We start from the raw sequence: 26,031 nt of genomic DNA, 5'->3' as shown, positions 1-26,031 counted from the left end.
ATCCTGATTGAGGCAATTTCAAGTAGAGGTATTGACTCAGCAATGGTATCGGTGGTGAATTGGGATCTATGAATTAGCTATGCATTCTCCTCATTTGCCTTCTATGGTTCAGTGTATGATTTTGTATTCTGGGGGATATAGGTCCAGGATTATGTGATCTTTTTGGTCATGAATCCAAGTTTCATTGATGAAGAGTAGGTTGAGATCTTCAGTCTTGATCCAGTCTGTTAATGTTTCTGTTTTGTTTACTGCAGATCTGGCGTTGATATATCCCACTTTAATTTTATGATGTGGTTCTTCTGTGTTTGGGATTGTGGTGATTTTTATTAGTTGCCATTTTTACTTTGGTTTGGATTTGTTTGTATTCTTTTTTGCAGTTTGTAGAATGTTTTTGGACGTTGTAGATTTTTCATTGAAGATTCTGTTAATGGGTTGGCGGAAGGTAGTGTGGTTGACCGGAATTGGTTATGTAGTGTGGGTATGATGTTATTCCTGTCATGAGGTGTGGCCATGATTGCTTGGATCAAAGTTATGGAGTAAATTCCAAGGAGTATTTTTACAGTATTCATTTTGAATTCTTCTGTAGTGTGATAAGTGATTGCGGGTGTGGTTTTTCTTGTGGGGTCAACACTTATAGTCAAGGACAGAAATTGAATGAGATTAAGCGGAGTTGTGATGCGCTGTCTAGCGCTATGAATTGCTTCTGGTAATAACTGTTGGTGTAACTTGCACAGCTACTTCACTCTGGTTTTTTTTTGTTTTTTTTTTAAGATTGTGTGTATGTATTTGGGTTTGTGATGTGTGGGGTAGTGGGTGTCTCGTTTATTTTATTTTTTTTAAATATGACTCTGTTTCTCCTTATCGATTTCCCAATTGAGGCTGGTGTTGGTGTGTAACTGTTGTGTCGTTTTTTGTGGTTGAGTGCTAAGCCTTGAAGGGTTCTGGAACCTTCTTGGAGAAGAAATGCTTGTCTACCCTTCCCTGGTGGTGGTTTCTGCTATTTCTTATGGGGAGCTGTCTGCCCAGCTTGTGGTGTATTGTCACGTTGATGCCTTTATTACACTCACCTTCTGTTGGACTTTTCTTCTGTTCAGCCAGTGGTATTCTGTCCTGACATAAACTGGGGAGCTGTGGATTCTCCTTTAGTATTGTGATCTGCGGATCCCTTGTCCTACACCAGCTCTTTGGTTTTCAGCTATGTAGGGCTGTGTTGGGTTTTAGCATCTCCCAATCATGCTACTGAATTCTCTCTCTCAGTGGGGAGTTCGCTTCTAACGAGAGGTGTTTGGTCTTGTCGGGAATCGAGCTTCTGCGTGTTGCTCTCTATTCACGTGCTATGGCGGAGCCTCACCCCGAAAAAACTTTCTGATCGTGTACTCGTTCTTTCGGGGCTGCACCTCTCGCCCATCCCTGGACAAGGTTTTTGTCAGAATTGAGCTGAGATGCGTAGTGAAGTAAGATACATAGTGAAGATAATCCTCCTTCGTTGATAGTGGACTGGTTAATTAATTTCATTAATTTGTCTTTTAAATCTGGATGGTTTTTATCATCTGTGGGACATTTTGTGCTTACCCCAATCCAAAGGCTATTGGTTTAGATTTAACTCATGAATTTTAGACTAATTGCAAATATACCATTTTGATGCTGCTTTTAACTCCTAACCCTATTCACTTGTACAGTATCCATGTCTGTTTTATCATTCCTACCTTAGTAATTCTCTTATCCCTTATTTGTCCTGTTTGTATGTCTTGATTAAATTGTAAGCTCTTTCGAGCAGGGACTGCCTTTTCATGTTCAAGTGTACAGCACAGTATACGTCTAGTAGCGCTATAGAAATTACTTAGTAGTAGTAGTAAAATTGACAGAATTTTTAGTTGTGGTTTCACAGCATCACCTATTAAAAAAATGTTGTTTTTAAAAAAAATCAAACTATTAATCTGTGGTTCATCCTTAATGTAGAATTCATATACACATTAAACAAATTTTGTTTAACATGTATATGAATTTGTTGCAATGTGTATGAGTTGCAATCTATTCTGGAGTTTGGAGAAATATATTCCTAGGCTAGTGTATTTTTTGTTTTGGATCCTTATTAACTCCAACTTGGTAGACCATTCAGCTATTTATAAATAGATATATTAGGAAAATAGGTAATTGGTTATCATCACGCACTTTTAAACTTAAGACAAAAAAATTTGTGGTTTATTATGTTCAAGTGGAATGTACTATGACATGCATGATGTGTTATGTATCAGATTTTGTGTATTATTTTTTAATAATTTGTGGTTTAATTCAAATTTGAGTGATATTCTTAATTGTATTTTAAATGATGAGGGGACCTCATTGAAGGTGGAAAAGACTTCAATGGTATTGGGAGTAATTTTGGATTCTACATCCAAGTATAGAACTACAGATTAATAGTTTGATGGAAAAAAAACTTTTTTTAAATTAAGCAACTTCAATTAATACATTCTTATTTTGCAGAAAAACATTTTGCTGCTGTTTAATCAGTAGCTTTTCACAACTTGACTGTCAAGATTGTTACATAGAATTTAATTGATTCAGAATACTGCTGCTCATTTAATATTTAGAAAATCAAGATATGATATGTGACTTTGTTGCTGATACATCTTCATTGGTTGCCAGTCAGAGCTCACATGCTATTTAGGGAAGGGAAATGGGACTTGATATACCGCCTTTCTGAGGTTTTTGCAACTACATTCAAAGTGGTTTACATATATTCAGGTACTTATTTTGTACCAGGGGCAATGGAGGGTTATGTGACTTGCCCAGAGTCACAAGGAGCTGCAGTGGGAATAGAACTTGGTTCCCAAGGATCAAAGTCCACTGCACTAACCATTAGGCTACTCCTATTTAAGATATGTTGCTTAGTTTTTAGATCTTCAGAAGGATGCTTATCTGAGAACCTTTGTTCCTGTATTAGGTTGTTACGTTCTAATACTTTTCGTCAAAATATTGAACATTTTTTGTAGTTCTTTCCTTCTGTAAGAGGTTTGAAGTTGCATCATGAGTTGTTCATTTTATTATCAGGCTCTAAGGACATGGAATTCGTTACCTGTGATAATTCATACTAGCGTTTCTTATTTTTCTTTTCATAAGAACTTGAGTAACTATACTGGGTCAAGACCAAGGCCTATCTAGCCCAGTATCCTGCTTCCAACAGCAGCCAACCTTGGTCACAAGTACCTGGCAGAATCCCACATAATAGCAAGATTCCATGCTACTGATTCCAGGGGAAGCAGTAGCTTCCTCCAGGTCTAGCTCAATTACAGACTATGGACTTTTCTTTCAGGAATTTGTCCAAATCTTTTTTAAAACCCAGATATGCTAACTGCTGTATCCACATCCTCTAGTAACAAGTTCCAGAGCTTAACTATTTGTTGAATGAAAAAATATTTCCTCCTATTCATTTTAAAAGAATTGCCATATAACTTCATTGAATGTGCCCTGGTCTTTGTACTTTTTGAGAGAATAAAAAGTCAATTCACTTGTACCCGTTCTACACCACTTAGGATTTTGTAGACCTCTCTCATATCCCCCCTCAGCCATCTCTTTTCCAAGCTGAAAAGCTATTAACCCCTTTAGCCTTTCCACATATGAGAGGAGTTTCATCACCTTTATTGTTTTGGTCACCCTTCTTTGAACCTTTTCTAATTCTGCTATATATATTTTTTTGAGATACAGTGACCAGAATTGCACACAATATTCAAGGTGAGGTCACACCATAGAATGATACAGAGGCATTATAATAATCTTTGTCTTATTTTCCATCCCTTTCCTAATGGTTCCTAGCATCCTGTTTGCTTTTTTGGCTGCCACCGCACACCGTTAGAAGATTTCAACGTATCATCTAAGATGACATCTAGATCTTTTTCTTGGTAGACCCTAGAATCAAGTAACTATGACTTGGATTATTCTTCCCACGTTGCATTTGCCCACATTAAATTTCATCTGCCATTTGGATTCCCAGTCTTCCAATTTCCTAAGATTTTCCTGCAATTTTTTACAGCCCACATGTGTTTTAACAACTGAATAGTTTTGTGCCATCTGCAAATTTAATCACCTCACTTGTCGTTACGATTTCCAGATCATTTCTAAATGTTAAATAGCACTGGTCCCAGTACAGATCCTTGTGGCACTCCACTATTCACTCTCCTCCATTGAGAAAAATGCTCATTTAATTCTACCCTCTAGTTTCTATCGATTAACCAGTTCCTAATCCACAACAGAATATTGCCTCCTATCCCATGACTCTTTAATTTCCTCAAGAGTCTCTATGTGTTCAGTAATTTTACTCTTTATAATAGTTTCCACTATTTTGCCCAATGCTGAAGTCAGGCTTACCTGTGTGTAATTTTTCGAATCACCCCTGGAACCTTTTTATTTTTTAAAAACCTGCATTGCACTGGCTACTCTCCGATCTTTAGGTACGATGGACGATTTTAAAAACAGGTTACAGATCATTAACAACAGATCAACAATTTCATGTTTGAGTTCTTTCAGTACCTTGAAATGTATACCATCTGGTCCAGGTGATTTACTGCTCTTTAATTTGTTGACTTGGTTCAGTACATCTTCCAGACTCACTGAGATTTCTTTCAGTTCCTCCGCATCATCACCCTTGAAATCTGTTTCTGGTACAGGTGGATCTTTCATTTTCTTCGGTAAAAACTGAAGAGCGGAAATTAAGTGTATTTTTTAAGAGAATTTTTGTTGTCCGGTAATCATTTATGAAATCGATGTATTCTTGTTTAGCTTGTTTTATTGTATTATCCTGATTGAATATGGAATCAGTCTTTTGAAATGTTAACCTGCTCTGAACCCTTTGAGGGGAAGAAGTGGGTTATAAAAACCTAAGGTAAAGTAAAGATGGAGCAGGTGTAGAGCAGGTGATCTTTCTCCCTCTCTCCCCCCCTTGGATTTGCATCACTAAATCTGTTTATTTAAAAATGTATAATCCATATATCTAATACAGTACTAAGCAAAGTATAGCAAAACATGGGTCAGGTACACATACAAACAGTACATTGTAGCAAAAATAAAAACTCACATTTAAGTACATAAAGGTTGTGCTTCTAAATTTTATGCCTGCCATTTATTTACCTAAATTTAGAGCCTAATTTTATTTATTTATTTAGTACATTATATCCCACTTTTATCCAAGGTGGGTAACAATATTCACATACATAATTTTACATAGATGCCACATACATAGACTTTGATGATCGTCACATACATGATTTTAACTGGGTGGTGGTTACAATTATGTGGAGAGGGGACACCTAGTCGCTTGTGTCATATACATAGTCAACACTTATAGGGACATGTGGTCACATAAATAATCTTCAAAGGGTTGCAGTTGTGATTTATGTGGCGAGGAAGCATGGTTAGTAGAATGGGTGTGGTAACATGATCAGTAGAATGGGTGCCGGGTGTGGTTGACAAGAACCACAGAACTCGTGGATTTAACTACATGGGCCCTCGTGGTTGGAAAGGCTTTCAAGAAGATGCGTTTTTAGTAACTGCTTAGGTGTCTAGTGCTGAAAATCACTAAATCTGCCTTTTTCTAAGAATTCGGCCCTAGTAAATTTTTAAAGAGACCAATTTGGGAGCCTAAATATATTAACTACTGCCGGCCCAACGTGAGCGCTGGTGGTAGTTCCAGCCCCAGCGTGCACTATTTGCTGCGGTGCTAACCTGGCGGAAATCAGCCAGTGCTGTGCGCTACCCAGTTACTGCTGGTTTAGTACAGGAGTCCTTACTACCACCTCAATGGGTGGAGGTAAGTGCTCCCTCTCGCATGGCCACGCGGTAAGAGCAATCTTACCTCCTGGCCATGGCTATTTTCAGGCATTTTTACCCGCTGTGGTGAAATTGGCTGCAGTGTACGGTAAAAATGGCCACTGCCACTAGCGCAGGACCCTTTTTACCGCAGCTTAGTAAAAGGACCCCGGAATGTTTTAACAATCCTTGTTGAGAGGAGTATAGTGCTCTTGCAGGTTGGTATGTAAGTAATTCAGAAATTAAATAATGTGGGTATCACCTCTCAGATCTAATTGCAAGCAACTTTAATTTAATGCAAAAATGATTGGAAGCCAATGCAGACTTTGAGATGATGATCATATAATCTACAGCTTATCAACAAGTGTACTGCAACATTTTGAACAAATTGGAATGCTTTGATAAAGTAAATAAGACAAAAGATACCAGTGTCATTGCCTGCATTTAAATGGTTGAGTCATTACTTATAGATGCATATAAAGGCTTTCTTTGAACAGCTGTTGCTTCATAGTTGCCCTCTTGTGTTGCTGAGAGAAATTAGCTCTCAAAGCTCACCTTGTGTTCTTTCTTGTCATGACTTAGAACTGCGTGGTTTCATCCTCTTTTTTTTTTTTTTTTTTTTTTTTTTTTCTGACAGCTTGATGACCCTCTGGAAGCCTTTCCTTTCTTCAAGAAATATGACAGAAATGGGTAAGTGGCTGAGGAAACACAGAGCTTCCTTCATACAGTGCTATTCTTATATAGTGCGTTACATAAGGGAAGAGTGAAACATTTCTCAGGTTTACTTGGGTGATACTAAGGAAGAAATATTTGGATTTTGTTTTTTTGGTCAGAATACTGATGAACTCCATAGAAGTGTTAACAGGACCTGGCAGATAGTTGATCTTATCTGGGGGAGAGCTAGACAAATCCACTGCAGTGATGGGTTATGCTTTGCAACCAACTAGAGGACCAGAATTTTGTATTATTGACATTGGGACAGGTGGGGGGGGGGGGGGGGGGTGGACATTGGGACAGTTGAGGGTATTTTAGAAATATCTGGGTTGGCAGTTTTAGTATTAAATGAGTATTCTGTCAGCTGGTTTATTGGTTAGTATTCTCTTAATGAGACTAAGGTTCATCTGTTGTGCTTTCCATATGTTTTTATAATGTATTTTATTGATATATTAAAACGTTTTATGTTTTAATGTTAGACTGATGATTTGATGTGTGATTATTCTCCGAGGTCAAGCAGGCTGCTTATTCTCACAAGTGGGTCGACGTCTGCGTCGACCTGGGAATCGGCATTTTGCAAAAATCCCGAAGAAAGCTGATTCCTAGTATCGGATCCATGGTGAACCTGGGTTGATGAGGTCCCAGTTACTCCACAATTCCATGGTGGTGGACTCCGCTCTCAAAAGAGCCAAGAGTACTAGAGGCTATGCCTCGGCGCCCCCAGGCAGAGAAACTAGGACCTTGGATTCTTTTGGGAAGAAGATGTATCAGGCCACTATGCTCGCTGCCCGTATCCAGTCGTACCAGCTCTTCACGAGCGTACACTTGCGGAACTCGGTGAGGCAGCTGTCTAGCTTGGTCTATGCCCTCCTTCCGGAGTAGGCCGAACCTTTTCATCAGGTGGTCAGGCAGCAGAAGGCATGTTGTAAATTCCTAGCCAGGGGTGCTTACGACTCTTTTGATGTGGCATCCAGAATTGCTGCTCAGGGTATAGTGATGTGCAGACTCTCATGGCTGCATGTCTCTGACCTGAATCATTCGGTCCAGCAGCGGATGGCGGATGTACCTTGTCGGGGGGATAAGCTATGGATTCTGTCTCCCGCCGGGTGCCTTCTGCTACAACCTCCTAATCGTAGGTACCCCGGCTTCTCATCAGCCTACCCAAGCTCAGTCCCAGCGCACTCGTTCCCGTCAACAGCATGCGCCTAAGGTCCCTGCTGCTCCCCATTAAAAGCAAGGAACGGGCTTTTGACTACCTCCAGTTAAGCATAGCCTCAGTCAAAGTGTCCGTACCAGACGACTTGCCGGTTAGAGGGAGGTTAATGTTTTTTCACCAAAGGTAGCCTCTTGTAACCTCCAACCGGTGGGTTCTTCAAAATAGTCCGTTTAGGATATACCCTAAATCTGGAATCCAAACCTCCACATTGCCCACCAGGAGCTCATTCCTACAGCTCCCAGCACAAGCAGGTACTTGAAGAGGAACTCTCCGCCCTTCTAAAGGCCTATGTGGTCGAACCCGTCCCACCAGGGGAAGAAGGGCTGGGATTCTATTCCAGGTACTTCCTTGTGCAAAAGAAAACAGGGGGGATGTGTCCCATCCTAGACCTAAGGGCCCTGAACAAATTCATAGTCCAAGAAAAGTTCAGAGTGGTTTCCCTAGACACCCTTCTTCCCATGATTCAGGAGAACAATTGGCTATGCTCTGTGGACTTAATGCTTACACTCACATCCCGATACTTCCAGCTCACAGAAAGTATCTTCGGTTTCAGCTCTGAACACAGCACTTTCAGTACCGTGTACTTCCATTTGTCCTGGCGTCTGTGCCCAGGGTGTTTACAAAGTGTCTAGTGGTAGTTGCAGCGTCGCTACGCAGACTGGGAGTGCATGTGTTTCCTTATCTCGATAATTGACTGGTGAAGAGCACCTCGAAGGATGGTGCTCTGGAGTCCATGTGAATGACTATTCAGGTGCTGGAGCTACTGGGGTTCGTAATAAATTACTCCAAGTCCAGTTTCTTTCCTATTCAAAAATTAGAGTTCATTGGAGCACTGCTGGACACGAAGACAGCTCGAACTTATCTCCCCGAGGCAAGGGCAAACAACCTCCTGTCCCTGGTGTCCACCGTTCGAGCGTCTCGGCAGATCACAACTTGACAGATGTTGAGACTTCTGGGGCATGGCCTCCACAGTTCATGTAACTCTCATGGCACGTCTTCATATGAGATCAGCTCAATGGACCCTAGCTTCCCAGTGGTGTTAGGCTACAGGGGATCTAGAGGAAGTCATCCATCTTTCCACCGATTTTTGCAATTCCCTACAGTGGTGGACCATTTGCTCCAATCTGACCTTGGGACGTCCATTCCAAATTCCTCAGCCACAAAAAGTGCTGACGACAGATGCATTCCTCCTGTGGTAGGGAGCTCATGTGGATGGGCTTCACACTCAATGAGCCTGGTGGAAAAAGGTCTTCAGATCAATCTCCTGGCATTACGAGCGATCTGGAACGCTCTGAATGCTTTCAGGGATCAGCTGTCCACCAGATTATCTTGATTCAAACAGACAATCAGGTTGCGATGTACTATACCAACAAGCAAGGGGGCACCAGATCTCGCCCGCTGTGTCAGGAAGCTGTCCAGATGTGGCTTTGGGCACGCTGTCACGACATGTTTCTCCAAGCCACTTATCTGGCAGGTGTAAACAACAATCTGGCCGACAGGCTGAGCAGGGTAATGCAACCTCACGAGTGGTCTCTGAACATGGGCGTAGCCCGCAAGATCTTCAGAGCTTGGGGCACCCCCTCGGTGCATCTTTTTGCCACTCAGATCAATCACAAAGTCCCTCAGTTCTGTTCCAGGCTTCAGGCCCACGATAGACTAGCGTCAGATACCTTTCTCCTTCATTGGGTAACAAGCCTTCTGTATGTGTATCCTCCCATACCTCTAATAGGGAAGACTTTGCTGAAACTCAAGCAAGACCGTGGAACCATGATCCTGATTGCTTCCTACTGGCCGCGCCAGATTTGGTTCCCTCTTCTGGAGTTATCCTCCGAAGAACCATGGAGATTGGAGTGTTTTCCAACCCTCATCACGCAGAACGAGGGGTTGCTTCTACATCCCAACCTCCAGTCTCTGGCTCTCACGGCCTTGATGTTGAGACCCTAGAATTCGCATCCTTGGGTCTTTCAGAGGGTGTCTCCCGAGTCTTGCTTGCTCCCAGGAAAGATTCCACTGAGAGGTGTTACTCTTTCAAATGGAGGACGTTTGCCGTCTGGTGTGACAGCAAGGCCCTAGATCCTCTCTCTTGTCTTACACATACCCTGGTTGAATATCTTCTACACTTGTCAGAGTCTGGTCTCAAGACCAACTCTGTAAGGGTTCACCTCAGTGCAGTTAGTGCTTATCGGCATATAGAGGGTAAGCTGATCTCTGGACAGCCTTTAGTTGTTCGCTTCATGAGAGGTTTGCTTTTGTCAAAGCCCCCTGTCAAACCTCCACCAGTGTCATGGGATCTCAATGTGTCGTTCTCACCCAGCTGATGGAAGCTCCTTTTGAGCCTCTGAATTCCTGCTGTCTGTAGCACTTGACCTGGAAGTCATTTTCTTGATGGCTGTTAACTTCAACTCAGGGTCAGTGAGCTTCAGGCCTTAGTAGTGGATGCACCTTATACTAAGTTTCATCACAACAGAGTAGTCCTCCGTCTGCACTCTAAGTTCCTGCCGAAGGTGGTATCAGAGTTCTATCTGAACCAGTCGATTGTCTTGTTAACATTCTTTCCCAGACATCATGCCCATCCTGGCAAAAGCAGCTTGCAAATCTTGGACTGCAAGAGAGCTTTGGCCTTTTACGGGGAGCGGACGAAGCCCTTCAGACAGTTCGCCCAGTTGTTTGTTTCTTTCGATCCCAACAGGAGGGGAGTTGCCATCGGGAAAACACACAATCTCCAGTTGGCTAGCAGATTGCATATCCTTCACTTATGCCCAGGCTGGGCTGACTCTGGAGGGCCATGTCCCGGCTCATAATGTCAGAGCCATGGCTATGTCGTTGGCTCACTTAGCCTCCATTGAAGAGATGTGCAAGGCTGCAACGTGGTCTTCCGTCCACACATTCACATATCACTACTGCCTTCAGCAGAATACCCGACGTGACCATCGGTTTGGGCAGTCAGTTCTGCAGAATCTATTTGGGGTTTAGAATCCACCCCCCTGGGCCCGTTTTATTCTGTTCCAGGCTGCACTTTCAGCTAGTTGTATATAGTTTCAGGTTAACCTATGTTATGTTTTTGCCGTTGTGAGGCCCGATTGTCCAATGTTCATTGTTTTGAGTGAGCCTGGATGCTAGGGATACCCCACGTGTGAGAATAAGCAGCCTGTTTGTCCTCGGAGAAAGGGAAGATACTTACCTGTAGCAGGTATTCTCTGAGGGCAGCAGGCTGATTATTCTCACAATCCCTCCCACCTCCCTTTGGAGTTATTTGTTATGCATTTTGATCTAACTGAGGTACGCGCTTGTGGCAGGAAGTCAGTCCGTGCATGCGAGTTGCGCACTGCACGCGTGCCAGAAAACTAGCAAAACTTTGTTGTTTTTGCTTTTGCAAAATGCTGATTCCCGGGTCAATACGGATGTCGACCTGCGTGTGAGAATAATCAGCCTGCTGACCTCGGAGAATACCTGCTACAGGTAAGTATCTTCACTTTATTGTATTATTCTTTCTTATAAACAACTTTGTATTGTGTCTTGGTATAAGGAAGACAGTCTACAAATATTTATTAAACTAAAATAGTTGCAAAGCTGAGGAGAGAAATGGGGATAACTAGCTGCCAGTGAAGCCTTGAGTTTGCATGTTTGTACTTTTTCTTCTGCTCACTCACATTTGTTTCCTGCTGTGGGAATGATTTTTGTGGCTGAGGCAGTTTTGGCAACCTATAAGAAGAAGCTAAGTGTATCCTAAGCTTGTGAAAGGATAGTGCCGTTTTAACTTGTAAATTTGTTTATATTGTGTTCTCCATTGCAGTTTAAATATATCAATTGATTGCAAGAGGGTTTCCAGCTTGGACCAAGCAACAGTGGACTGGGCCTTTGAACTAACTAAAACTAATATGGAAAGCTTGTAAGTATCCGCAGCTAGGATTGGTGTGTATTATGACTGAGGCAGGAGGAGGCATGTCTATTTTATTAGACCTGCAGTGGTGGTAGCTGCCTGGTTGACATTTATTGGGCACCATGAGCGTAGAATGAGTGTTCTGTGCCATAAAGAGTGTTGACAAACATGAGGGATGGCAGTCTAAGCCTGGATCTCCTGCTTAATTGAAAGGAAGCATACAGCAGTAATGTGGAAGCAGTGAACTGGTGAGGTTGAGGGTTTGTATTGAGGAGTAGTAGTTGGGTTTCTGTTCTGCTGAAATGTCACTTCTTAAACAATCCACTCGATAAAACAGTAGGTAGAGTATGCCACATGTTCTTCCTTTCTTAGTATTTTGCATTTAGTTTTTTATATTTATATGATTTGTATGTTATATTACTATACATTGATTGTGACCATTTTGTCGTATTTATATAGTTTTATTGTTACCCCTGATGCAGGCAGTTATCTGCCGAAACACTGACCATGTCTGATCCTACTGCTGGTGCTTTGATTAAAGGGCTTTTATCACAATCCTTTGGCTGGTTGTGGTTTGTGGCATCCTCTACTATTGCCTTTTTCCTGTTGATTTCACGTAGAGGCATCTTCTTGTTTGTGTGTTTGACTTCCTTTAAACTATCCATTCTAAGCAGACCCATGTTTGACAGGAAGTGGGAGGAAGGGTGGAGGGAGAGAGAGAAAATTACAACACATTTATTTAAATGCTAATGATTTTTGATGTTTAACTTATTCTTTGTGATATGAAGTTTCTAAGACTTACAAGATGTTTCTTGTGGCATAAAATATGCATTTCATGCATTGTGATGTAACCAGGTGTTCTCTACAGACAGGCAGGGGATCCAGCCACACTTATGGTCCACCTTGGGAGTCAGCACTCAAGAAAAAAGATCTAGGTGTCATTATAGACGATATGCTGAAATCTTTTGCCCAGTTTTTGGGGCAGCCAAAAAAGCAAACAGGATGCTAGGAATTATTAGGAAAGGGATGGAAAATAAGACCAAGAATACTTATAATGCCTCTGTATCGCTCCATGGTGCAACCTCATCTTGAGTATTGCATTCAATTCTGGTTGCCTTATCTCAAAAAAGATAGTGGAGTTAGAAAAGTTTCAAAGAAGAGTGTCCAGAATGAGAAAGGGGATGGAACTCCTCTTATATGAGGAAAGGCTAAAGAGGTTAGGGCTCTTCAGCTTGGAAAAGAGACGGCCGAGGAGAGATGTGATTCTACTGAGAGAGCTATTTTAGTAGTTTCATTTTTCTTTGAACGAGATTTGAACGCTGTGATGCTGCTCTACTTTTGTAATTCACAGACTCTATTTTGTGGGAAAAGATTATGGATTTATCCAGATTTAACAAAGCAGACCCAAGAAAGAAGGAAGCTATTCTTAGTTATGAGATCTTTAGCATTAGGTGCTGCTTACCTGTTAGCATATCCATATAAATGTATAGTGAAATATTTAGGAATTGGATATGTGTTCCCCCCACCCCCACCCCTCGGAACAGATGAGGGCATTTCTTGATATGAAAACGTTGGTCGCTAAAACTTTTTAGCCTTTTTCTTTTGCTGTGTTGGAATAGATGAGTGGGGGTATTTCATATAAGGCCTTTATCTTTAATTATTTTCCCCTTATTTTAGGATTTTCTTATCCTTTTCTACATGTCCCCTCAATATAGTGGATTGATATATATATTTCCACACTAGTAAAAAAAAAGGCCCGTTTCTGACACAAATGAAATGGGCGCTAGCAAGGTTTTCCTCGGAGTGTGTATGTGAGAGTGACTGTGTGTGAGAGAGAGAGTGAATGTGTGAGTGGGTGTGTGTGTGAGAGAGTGAGTCTGGGTGTGAGTGTGTCTGTGAGAGAGAGTGTGTGTGTGTGAGAATGAGAGTGTGTGCAAGTGCATATGTGAGACAGTGTGAGAGAGAGAGAGAGAGAGTGTGTGTTTCACACAGATACAGTGTGTGCGAGAGAGAGAGAGTGTGTGTGAGACAGACTCTGTGAGACTGAGTGTATGAGACCAAGAGTGTGTGTGAGACAGACTCTGTGAGACTGAGTGTATGAGACCAAGAGAGTGTGTGAGTGATTGTGTGACACACAGAGAGTGAATGTGATACAGTGTGAGACAGAGTGTGTGAGAGTGAGAGAGAGAAAGACATTGACTGTGAGAGAGAGAGAGAGAGTGTGTGTGACAGAGATACCTCCCCCCCTCTCTGGTGTCAGGCCCCCCCCCCTCTCTCTCTCTCTCTGTTGTCTGAGCGTTACTATGCAGGACGCTGAGCTTTGGCTGTGCTTCAAGGAACTGACCAATCCTATTTAATAGAATGCACCTCCAACATTCTGAAACCGAGAAACCTCGTGATTGGTCACTTCTGCTTGTGACGAACCTGGAAGTACGTGATGTCAAGTCAGGAGATGGATACAGAGAGCAGGAATGCCTCAGCCATGCAGTTAGCTTCAGAATGTTGGAGGTGCGTTTTATATAGGATGTGATTTTTGTATATATTTGTTTTGTAATAATTACTTATCTGGTTTGCTTACTCAAGTGTTTCACTTGTAAAATTCTGTTTGAAATTATAAATTAAAAAAATAAAATGTATTAGTAACTTAATTGTGTGCCCCCCCTAGTCCTTGTAATTTTGGAAGGAAGTGATTCATATCTACCTGTTTCACTTTGTTCCACATGTGGTCCTTTACTCACACCTTTGCAAAGCACTACTGCCTTGATCTCTCCTCTGCTTCAGATGCAGCTTTTGGACAGGTGGTTTCAAGCAATCTCTTTGCTCAAAATCTGTGCAGACACTAACAAGCAGTTGACCATCACTCACCTCACTCTTGGGCCTCCAATTGAAACATGTTCAAATGGTATTGGCCCTCAGCTGTAGTATTGCCAAGGAGTATGGCTGCATCCTCCTGCTTGTCTACGGAGAAAGCAGAATTGCTTACCTGTAATGGAGTTCTCTGTAGACAGCAACATATTGCAGCCACACTGTCACTACCTCCTACCCCTCAAAAATAAAAAAAACAAAACAAAAAAGCAATGCAATGCAATATATCAACAAACGGATAAAGAACTTGGTATCGCTAAAGACTTGCTATAGAGGAGACTGAAGAGGGAGGGTCTTTTGGCAGCAAGGGAACCCTTACACAGACTTGGAAGTCCAAAAGACTTGTCTGAGCTGGAGAAGAGTCCTGGCCCACAGGCTTCCTCTGTGATCACACCAAGGATTGTGACTTGATTCCCTTGTCTATGGAGAACCTCTGTTATATGTTAGCAACTCAGCTTCCCCTGCTTCCCAGCATTCTCATTCAAAACACGTGTATTTACAGTAGGAAGTGCACTGCCCTTCTCAAGATAAATCTGTCAGTAGTATGAGCTCAATGCAGAAGAACCCAGGACCAATAATATTGAGATCCCTTCATGTGTCCCAAATTTCTAAATTCAATCACAAACAGCCATACTGATTTTTCAAACGTAGTATGAGCCGAACCATTTTTCCTATAGTCTACACACAATCCATTTTTATTCTTCTCCCTTACAGATATGAGCAGAGCGAGTGGGGGTGGAAAGACCGAGAGAAGCGGGACGAGTTGACAGATGACAGAGCTTGGTACCTGATTGCATGGGAGGAAGGCCCCTCCCCAGTGGCCTTCATTCATTTCCGTTTTGACGTGGAGTGTGGAGATGAAGTCCTATATTGGTGCGCCCTACCTTTCTGCTGCTGTGTGTGCATGTGCACGCACAGTGTACATAAGGGGCTAATGTATTTTTGTGGGTGGGTTTTGCATGTTTATATATGGAATTGAATAAGCTTGTGGCCCCCTGGGAGTTTCTGAAATCAAGATGATTCAGGTACTGTACTAGAGCAGCGCAGCGCTGTAGAAGTTGAGCTTAAACCATACTAGGACAAACAACTTTCTTGTCCTCTTTCCTTAAGGAAGTGAGTTTTCCAGATGGCTGAACCCCTGGTGATTTTGATCTCTCTCGTTCTTCCTCACCAGCTATGAAGCACAGTTAGAAATCAAAGTGAGGAGAAAAGGCCTGGGGAAGTTCCTTATACAAATCTTACAGCTCATGGCAAACAGGTCAGTCTTTTACTGCATGCCCTAGGAGATTTCCATAGACCATTATTAAAATGACTTGGGGAAAACCCACAGCTTATTTTTGGGATAAGCAGCATAAAATATCTCGGGGGGGGGGGGGGGGGGGGGGGGAAAGAGGGTGGGTATAAAATAATTTTTAAATGTCCAAATGTGTTAAACTGTTAAGTTTGCTAATAAATTTAAAGTAAAAAAAAAAAAAAAAGCAGCATAAAATATATTGAAATTTTTTTTGTATCTTTCCAGGTATTTGTGACCTGGATTGGCCACTGTTGGAAACAGGATGCTGGGCTTGATGGACCTTTGGTCTGTCCCAGTGTAGCAATACTTATGTACTTATATACTAAATTTAGGGGTATGAGAAGATGAAAACGCTGGTTTGTATGTAATCCAGTAGTTCATAAAAGAGTTTATCAAGTTATTGAATGTTTAGTGTTCTGCTGTGAGGTGCACTGGACGATATTGCTGCAGTCCTGCCAAGCCACTCACCATCTGCCTTTTGATTGTTTTTTTCCAAGCACACAGATGAAGAAAGTCATGCTGACGGTGTTCAAACACAACCATGGTGCCTACCAGTTCTTTCGGGAAGCACTACAGTAAGCCACTAACCTCTGCTTATGGTTCTGGGTGCTTGGAGGATTCATGATCATCCCACAGGAGACAGGAGAGAATTTCCTCAGGTTGTGCTTCTGCACTCTCACCAGAGGGTACTGCAGCACTTGTTCTATGCATGGTTTAGTACAGGGTGTCAGAAACCCATTGTAATTTGCATGCCCCTTTGCTCAGTAATTAAATGTGGGAAAAAAAATCATGTGCCACCATGCATTTTTCTCTCTCTGCACCCCCCCCCCCCCCCCCCCCCCCCCCACTCCAATCACTACTGCATTAAAATTAATACCTTAGCTGGTGGGGATGCACAGGGGGTTCAGGCAGAGAACATCTTCAGCTGGTGGGACTTGAGCATCCCCGCCAGCAACACCAACCATGGGTGCCACAGAAAATCTCTTGGCATGCCTTAGGTTGCCTACCCTTGGGGGGGTTAGTATGTAAGAGAAAGCTGGGAAGGTATAGGACATCCTACATGATCGTTAGTCACAAAACGCTTAGCCTGGGGCTACCCCGTGGCCACTTAGAGGGGCTATCACCAGCACAGCTCAGGTCTGCCTTCACCACCAGTCACTTGTGCACTACACTAGCACCCTTCTCCCACCGACTGGGTTCCAACCACCTCTGGGCAAGTCTCCTGCTCTCGAGGTGTTCTCCAGTGATTTCTAGGTTACTGGGACCATACTCTCAGACCCAACACACAAGCTACCAGGATTCTTAATCCAGACAAGCAGATGCAATAAATTAAAATTTGTCATAAAAATATTGAACATTGAACCATAAAAACAGATGGAACAAAACAGCACATAACAGGTAACTGAATAAGGATCAATTATAAAACTAGCTAAACATTTGTTCACTACCTGAATAGTGCCTGGAGAATACAAGAAATATAGCTGTTAGGTTATCAAATATAACTGTTCACAGGGCCTCAGCAAAGAGGTGTCTCTCTCTCCTCCCGGGCTAAGACTGGAGAAAAAGCCATTACATCGCAGTTGAATTATGAGCTCCTGGGCCAATCAGAGCCCAGAACAGCTAGTTTTAAAAATTGCTGGCCACATCATTGCAAGTTACCTCTTATCTGTGTTAACTAAAGAGGGAACAGTCAGTTCTCTGTAACAGCTTTAAACATAAACATGCACCACCTGCTGGCCAAACTAGAGAAATACACGTCAAATAATCAATACAGTTTATAGAATTAAAACCCACTGTTTTGTCATAGTTACCTAATGCAAGGCTGACTGGGGAAGGATTGAAAACAGACTCAATAATTACTGTCTGATGGGAGACTGATGCGGGAGTTATGAGCAAAGCTTGAATTGATGGCTTCCTGATTAGTTCAGTTTATATACAGACTTGCTAGATTGTCTTTCAAAGACTAAACAGTAAAATGGGCTTAGATAAGTAACAGCCATGCAAATCTCAATTTAGTTGTGAATAAATCTCAATTTTAGTTGTGAATAACAGAAAACATGTAGGGACAGCCAGCTGCAAAACAGATTTGAACTGGAGAAGAGCCATGTTTTAAAAACAAACAAAGACCACCTCCTTTTGTATTCCAAACACCACCTTCAGTCAGGTTGGAAAGGTCTGGATGAGAGCAATGTCTCTTACCCAGATATGAACCTCAAAAGAGCCTCAATTCTGAGGTCAGGTGTCAGAATTCCATAGAGAAGGAGCCAAGTAGGCAAAGGAGGTGTGACGAGTGACCTGGAGGTGTATTTGAGTCGGTGAGGAACTGTCAGCTGCTTATTATGCAGAGAGTGGAGGGCTGAGAAGGATGATAGGGAAGAAACAGATCAGACAAATACTGGGTTTTGCCTGTGAAGCAAGCCCACCAAGTTCATATAAATTTTTTAATTTGATTCTAAAGGAAATCAGGAACCAATGCTGATCAGCTAAGAGAGGTGGCATGATCACATCAGTGGGCAATATAGAGAAACTTAATGACAGTATTTTGAACAAACTTCAGCTGATTAAGAGAGGAATGTTTGTCTGTTCTAAAGGGTGTTACGGTAGTCAATCTACTTTAGAATAAGAGCATGGGCTAATAATTGGAGACCTTGAGTGTCAAGAAGTGGTCTAGAGTGTGAATTTCATAGAGAGCAAAGAATCTCATGTGATCTGTAAAGAATCCAGGTGAAATCCTAGTTATAACAGTGGATGCATATACTAGATGTGAGGAAAGAGATAAGATATTATAACTCCCTGATAAGAGACAGATGTAGGAAGGAATAAGAAATGTTGAGGGGCAACAGAAGCAAACTGGTTGTGTTTTTGCTCTTTTTTTTTTTATAAATGCAGATTTGAAATTGATGAGACTTCTCCGAGTATGTCTGGGTGCTGTGGAGATGACTGCAGTTATGAGATCCTGAGCCGCAGGACAAAGTACGGAGAGGGCCAGAGCACACACAGCAGCAATCACAGCGGGGGCTGTTGCCACTGATTGATCCCTTGTTGTAGCCAACTGGCTGTTGAAATATCCTGTTCCCTCTCTCTGTCTGGAAGCCTGGAACTGGCCAGCTATGGACTATTCCCAGCTTCCAAATTATTTCTCTTGAAGAGAAGGGGATTCAGTTCCTGCCTTGGAAGCAGATTCACAAGCTCTGATATGACAGTGATGGAAGAGGGGAAAAGACTCTCTATTGGTCGGTAGAGTTAATAGTTGAGACTCACTCCCACCCAGAGGCATGTGCTGAAACCTGCCAGATAGAAAATGCCCACCAGGTGCTGAGTTTTTTTAGGCTGGTGCCTCAGAAGCAACCACACTGGTGAAACAGGAATGACTGGGTCAGATTTGTACTTAACTCAAATAACATGTGATGTCACTTTAATCATCGGGGCTGAAGAGTCACTGGTGTGCATGATGTCACTAAGTGAATCCCTTTGCTGACATGACCATTGTAGGATTGCTTCTGTGGTTTAAGTATGTATTAATAAAACCTGGCCTACATTAGCTCACAGTTACTGCTGAGTGAAAATAAACTCTAGAGCTCAGGATGCTGGTTCAATTCATTTAACATGAACTGCAGAAAAGGGTACACCACCTGAGCTCTTTGTACTGTTCTCTCGTGGCAGCAATTGAGTGCAGAAAGAATTAGTGATACATTAAACTGAAGAGATTGAAGATGGAACTGTCAAAGTATGTGCAGAAGACGTCCTGAAGGAACTGATTTCTTACAAACTCAGTGTGATAATTGCATGAAATGGCTGGAGAAGCATGTTTCTGTGCTGGACGAGTACCAATGTTTTCCATGGGTGCCTTTTTGCCAAGTCTGACTACCTAGTTTCATTGCCTATAAGGAGGGGGGCAAGGTTTCTTTTCTTTTTTAAGTTTAGTCTGTAAGAATAAGGCCATACAATGTCTATAATTTATTTTGGAGGCGGAAAAATGGGTTTTTTTTTGTTTTGTTGGGGGGGAGGGGGGTTAATTTTGTTTAACTGTAATAGGCCAGTTTGCAATACAGTATTGGGGAAGGGGATAGTGATTCAGGCTAGAGCCTAGCAGTGAAGATGCCTCTGGCACTGTAGTCAATCAGTAGGTAAACCAGAGAGAGTAGTGTATCTTGCCAGGTATTTCAATGATTCCTCATCTGCTTTTGTGAAAACCCTGATTGGGAAGGAGTAAGGATGAGGGCAGTCTTTGAGAGTGTACGTTTCTTAGCAGGTGGAGTTTGAGGAAGGGAGGGAAACCTCTGAATCCACCTGCTTTCCTGTCATGGAGTTGAAACTGTAAATGCTGTGCCTGAGAGCAGAGCTTGCTTAATTCCTATAAAATGGTGCTTTTTCTTTATAAATGCTCCTCTTTGACTCTTTCTTTTTTTTTTTTTTTTTTTGCTTATCTGTTATGAGTAGGGTGGGGGCTTTGAAAAACCAATGAACAGTCCAAGCAGTTCCAGGACAGATTAACGATGAAAGAGATTCAGGATATGTGTGTGATTTCCACAGGCCTTGGGGTCAATGCACACAGGAGAATGCACTAGTGTTTTACAATCTACAGCTGCACAGTGGCAGCTATCTAGCCCTACCAGCCACCTTCATCCTGTTGAGCAATGTGTCCCACAGAGTGTGGGGGGTTGTCAGTCAACAGATTCCTTAATAGAAAAGATGTGATATCTTTGAGAACGCTGAGCGTGAAACATGTGGCTCTGCCTGTGACCTTTATCTCCCTATGGTTCAGCCCTAGTCCATGGTGCTCCAGTGGCTCTGTGTGTGACACTTTATTTGCCTATGCCTCAGTTCCAGCATCTAACACTGTGTAGGACTGCAGGATATCCATATATAACCAGTATTGTTCCTTTTCTTTGGAACTACTGTCAATCCACCACACAGGTATCTGACTATATGTGACCTAATAAAGCAGTGGTTTCCAACTCAGTCCTCACAGACCTCCTGGCCAGTTAGATTTTCAGGCTATCCACAATGGATATGCTTAAGAGAGATTTGCATACCAAGAAGGCAATGCATGCACATCTTTCTCAAGCATATTCATTGTGGATATCCTGAAAACCTGACTGGCCAGGTGGTCCCTGAGTACTGGGTTGAAAGCCACTGTAGTAAAGCATAAACCACATTGTTCATGAACAATGATGATAAATGTAGACACACTGGTATTTTTCAGGAGCTGTAGTTGTGAAATTACCCACTTTAGCAAGCTGGAACTTTTTAACCAATAGCATGCCTCATGCTCTTCCTGCCTTGGTGACACTACCATTGAACAGAATCCAAGCTGTGTAACAGAATCATCAGCCCCCTCGTTTTTGCACAGGGAAAGAAAGAAAAGAAGAGTAATTTTCAGTTGTGTATCAGAATGTCTCAAAAAGCAACCAGTGCCATGCCGACTCGAAAGGCCTTGTTCAGGTACCAGAAGGTTTATTGACAATGAACACCAAAAATGCTCCAGTCCCCATGGCTCAGAGTATCAATGGGACATGGCATTATTGCTGCAACGGTTTCTGCTCAAAGTGTTGTACCACATAAAGAGACGTCTTCCCACTCAGAACGACAGTCTAAACCCAAGCGGTCTGCAGAGGCTTCTCCCTTAGAGCTGTGAACTAAAGCAGGCAAAATTGCAACACAAACAGCTTCAGCTGTTAATGTGCTTTCTGCCTCCTCTACAGCCACAGTAGCCCCAGCTTCTAATATTTCAACGCTTTCTCCAAAAGTTGTTCAGACATCATCTTCAGTCTCTTCTCACTAAAAAGTCTGCTAATCAGGACCCGTTACAAATGGATGTTACTGCTGCATTAGACGCTAACCCTTGGTCTTCAGGTCGGGCAGTTTTACCTACCTCTATCCAGTCCAATTAGGATGCAGCGTTATTACATCAGCTGTTTCAGAAAATTCTTCAATAGCCTTCACTGCAGATGTCTTTAAATGTTATTTAATTTAGGTATTTATAATCTGCTTAATCATCAAGTTCAAAGTGGAGGACTCGCATGTTTTAAGCAGGTATGTAACTTATTAATCAGCCTCCACAATGCTGGAGATTGCACCTTCAAAATGATGTAAACAGGATGGAGTCAGTCCAGAGAGAGGCTACTAGAATAGTCAGTGGTCTTCATCATAAAGCGTATGGGGACAGACTTAAAAGATATCAATCTATATACATTGGAAGAAAGGTGGGAGAGTGGAGATATGATAGAGACATTTAAATACCTATATGACATAAATGGCACAGGAAGCGAGTCTGAATGGAAATTCTGGAACAAGGGGGGGGGGGGGCATAGGATGAAGGTGAAAGAGGATAGAAATAACCTGAGAAAATACTTATAATTAAGGAGGGCAGTGGGGCCTATCTCTATAAACAACGGGATAAACAACAATTTGTGCAGATTTATAGGGAATTATATAGTTGAGGGTGGGGCATCCCAAGAGGCTATAGCTAGGTATTTGGATACAGTTACTTTGAAATCTGTTTCAGGTGGGAGTAGAGACCAATTGGAAGCGGATATCACCCCCCAGGAGGTTTGTAGCACCATTAAGCTACAGTCAGTGGGAAAGGTGCCGGGTTTGGATGGGTTTTTGTCTGGGTTTTATAAAATTTTTGTGCCTCGGTTCTCTCCTAACTAGGGTGTTTAATAGGATACATAAGAATGGGGAACTTCCTGACTTGATGAAGTTGGCAGGGATTACTATATTATGTAAACCAGGGAACGAGAGTGCTTTTGTGGTTCGTAGCGCGCTATTTCTTGATGTAAAGATACTGTCTGATACATTAACTCTCCTGTTACTTGGGGTTTTTCACCCTGATCAGACTGACTTTATATCAGGGAAGCAAGGTGCTGACTATTAAAAGAGCTTTATATTCCATTTGAGTAGCTAGGCGGGGGGACTAGGATTATGCTGCTAGGGGTGGATGCAGAGAAGGCCTTTGATAGGGTCAATTGGGCCTTTATGTTGGGTATGCTTGGTAAGGTAGGTGTAGGTGCCAAATCCATCCTGTTGATTCTTAATTTCTCAGAGGACAAGCAGGTTGCTTGTTCTCATGACTGGGTTGACGTCCACGGCAGCCCCCACCAACCGGAACAAAAACTTTGCGGGCGGTCCCACACGCAGGGCATGCCCACCGCGCATGCGCGGCCATCTTCCCGCCCGTGTGTGACCGTTCCCGCTCAGTTTTTTTTGATTCTGTGCTGGAGAGAGACGTGTTATCGTCTCTCTCTTTGTCAGCCCTGGAAACCGGATAGTTTTTCTCCTTTCTCTTTTCTTTATTTCTTCTGTAAGAAAAAAAGAAAAAGTTTGTTCCCTCGTTGTCTTTAGCCGCGGGGGCGCCTCGTTGCGGCCTTGTGGCCGCGCGGTTTTTTCTTTTTTCGGGTGTGCTTTTCACCGCCACCATCGACGACTTTGACTTCACCGACGCGATTTTTCCGTCAATGTCCTCGAAGGTTCCGAGCGGATTAAAAAAGTGTGGTCAGTGCGGCCGGCAGATCTCGCAAACCGATACCCACGCTTGGTGCCTCCAGTGCCTTGGGCCGGAGTATAATACCAAGACGTGCACCTTGTGTCTCGGCTTGCGGAAGCGGACACAGGTGGCGAGGCAAGTTCTTCGGGACCGTCTTTTTGGAACTTGCGCCGGCCCCTCGATGTCGACAGCATCGGTGTCGACGAAATCGGCACCGACGATGGCACCGACCCCAGGAGTACAGGTACCGTTGGCCCGCCGGACCACCGGCGACAGCGGGGGTGAGCAGCCGCATGGGCAATCGGCCCCGGCCACTCCCTCTACCCAGGGCCATCGGGACCGAACCCTGTCAGACCCGATCCCTCGAAGCAGGAGGGTTCTACCTCCTCTTCATCGCTGCCGCCGAGCGCCGATGATGGGCACCAAAAAAAGACTAAAAAACACCGTCATCAGTCGCCACGGCGCACGGGACTACCAGCTGCGGCGCCTTCAGAGATGATTCGACGCCGAGGAAGCGGCAGTGCTGAGAGGAGCGTTCCCCCTCGGTCGAAGAGGTGTCGCTGCGTCAGTCCATGGGTACTTCGGTACCGTCTCCTGGACCCGAGCAGCTTCTGGCACCCACACCCCCTGCCTTTCCCGACAGCGGGCCTTGATGAGTGCCTCCGAGCCATCCTTCCAGGGATTCTGGAAGGGCTGATGCGCCAGGCTTTGCCGGCACCGGGGGTGCTTGCGCCCCCGGCGCCGTTGATGGAGGCGCCGGCGTGCTCTAGCCCGATGCAGAGGCCTCCGACACCGACGCCGCTTGCGGTACCGGTGTCGACAGCCACGCAGGTGGAATCCCTGTCGACGTTGATGGAGGGAGCTTCATCCCCGCCGGCACGGGAGTCCACCGCTCGACGCCACCATCGAGGACATGGTTCCTCGCAGTCGAGACGGGCCCGGTTCAGGTCTGAGCTGCAAGAGCTCATGTCCGACACCGAGGAAGAGGCCTCGTGGGGGGAGGAGGAGGACCCCAGATATTTCTTCTCAGAGGAGTCTGAGGGCCTTCCCTCCGACCCCACTCCTTCACCGGAGAGGAAGCTCTCGCCCCCTGAGAGCCTCTCCTTTGCCTCCCGTGGTCTCTGTGGATGAACCGAGGGCTGAGATGCTCGAGGTCCTCGACTATCCATCACCACCTAGAGAGTCTTCCATGGTGCCGTTGCACAATGTCCTCAAAGAGACACTGCTTCGGAACTGGCTGAAGCCCTTATCTAACCCCACCATCCCCAAGAAAGCGGAGTCCCAATACAGGATCCACTCTGACCCAGAGTTGATGCGGCCCCAATTGCCTCATGACTCGGCGGTCGTGGACTCTGCTCTCAAGAGGGCACGGAGTTCGAAGGATACCGCCTCGGCGCCCCCGGGGCAGGAGTCTCACACTCTGGACTCGTTTGGGAGGAAGGCCTACCAATCTTCCATGCTTGTGACCCGCATCCAGTCGTACCAGCTCTATACGAGCATTCACATGCGGAAGAATGTGAAGCAACTGGCGGACCTGGTCGACAAGCTCCCTCTGGAGCAGTCCAGGTCTTTTCAGGAGGTGGTCAGGCAGCTGAAGGCGTGCAGAAAGTTCCTGTCCAGGGGTATCTATGACACCTGTGATGTGGCATCTCGAGCTGCGGCCCAAGGTATAGTGATGCGCAGACTCTCCTGGCTGCGTGCCTCTGACCTGGACAACCACACCCAGCAATGACTGGCGGATGTCCCTTGCCGGGGGGGATAACATCTTTGATGAGAAGGTCGAGCAGTTGGTGGACCAACTACACCAGTGGGAAACCGCCCTCGACAAGCTCTCCCACCGGGCGCCTTCAGCATCCACCTCAGCAGGTGGACGTTTTTCCCGGGCCAGGCAGGCTGCGCCCTACGCCTACAACAAGCGTAGGTACACCCAGCCGACCCGAAGGCCTCCTCAGGCACAGGGACAGTCCCAGCGCGCTCGTTCCCGTCAACAGCGTGCGCCTAAGCAGCCCCCTGCGCCTCCACAGCAAAAGCCGGGGACGGGCTTTTGACTGGATCCATGGGAACATAGCCGCCATCAAAGTGTCTGTACCAGACGACCTGCCAGTCGGGGGGAGGTTGAAAGTTTTTCACCAAAGGTGGCCTCTGATAACCTCCGACCAGTGGGTTCTCCAAATAGTGCTGTGCGGATACACCCTGAATTTGGCCTCCACTCCACCAAATTGCCCACCGGGAGCCCAATCCTTCAGCTCCCATCACAGGCAGGTACTTGCAGAGGAACTCTCCTCCCTTCTCAGCGCCAATGCGGTCGAGCCCGTGCCACCAGGGCAGGGATTCTATTCCAGGTACTTCCTTGTGGAAAAGAAAACGGGGGATGCGCCCCATCCTAGACCTGAGAGGCCTGAACAAATACCTGGTCAAAGAGAAGTTCAGGATGCTTTCCTTGGGCACCCTTCTACCAATGATTCAGAAAGACGATTAGCTATGTTCTCTGGATTTAAAGGACGCTTATACTCATATCCCGATACTACCAGCCCACGGAGAGTATCTCAGATTCCGCCTGGGGACACGGCACTTTCAGTATTGTGTGCTGCCCTTTGGGCTCGCCTCTGCCCCCACGGGTGTTCACGAAGTGCCTCGTGGTGGTCGCGGTGTATCTACGCAAGCTGGGAGTGCACGTGTTCCCGTATCTCGACGATTGGCTGGTCAAGAACACCTCGGAGGCAGGGACTCTTCGGTCCATGCAGTGCACTATTCACCTCCTGGAGCTGCTG

General features: G+C 44.3%; 1 protein-coding gene across 3 annotated transcripts in view; it reads left to right on the top strand.

Annotated features, from left to right (window-relative positions):
• The window catches only part of NAA40 (N(alpha)-acetyltransferase 40, NatD catalytic subunit), a 58,455-nt gene extending 38,626 nt beyond the window's left edge, over positions 1–19,829 (top strand). For all 3 annotated transcript variants that reach the window (XM_030218735.1, XM_030218737.1, XM_030218738.1), the window contains 6 exons: positions 6,440–6,492; positions 11,526–11,621; positions 15,192–15,350; positions 15,652–15,735; positions 16,269–16,346; positions 18,661–19,829. In XM_030218735.1, the coding sequence (XP_030074595.1) occupies positions 6,440–6,492; positions 11,526–11,621; positions 15,192–15,350; positions 15,652–15,735; positions 16,269–16,346; positions 18,661–18,802 (612 nt within the window). In that variant the 3' untranslated portion in view covers positions 18,803–19,829. The remainder of the gene's footprint in view (positions 1–6,439; positions 6,493–11,525; positions 11,622–15,191; positions 15,351–15,651; positions 15,736–16,268; positions 16,347–18,660) is intronic.
• The last annotated feature ends 6,202 nt before the right edge of the window (positions 19,830–26,031 follow it).

The sequence above is a fragment of the Microcaecilia unicolor genome, chromosome 11 (assembly GCF_901765095.1).
Source record: "Microcaecilia unicolor chromosome 11, aMicUni1.1, whole genome shotgun sequence".
NCBI classification, from domain to species: domain Eukaryota; kingdom Metazoa; phylum Chordata; class Amphibia; order Gymnophiona; family Siphonopidae; genus Microcaecilia; species Microcaecilia unicolor.
The sequence above is the reverse complement of the archived record's forward strand: the minus strand, read 5'-3'. Positions and strand labels throughout refer to the sequence as shown.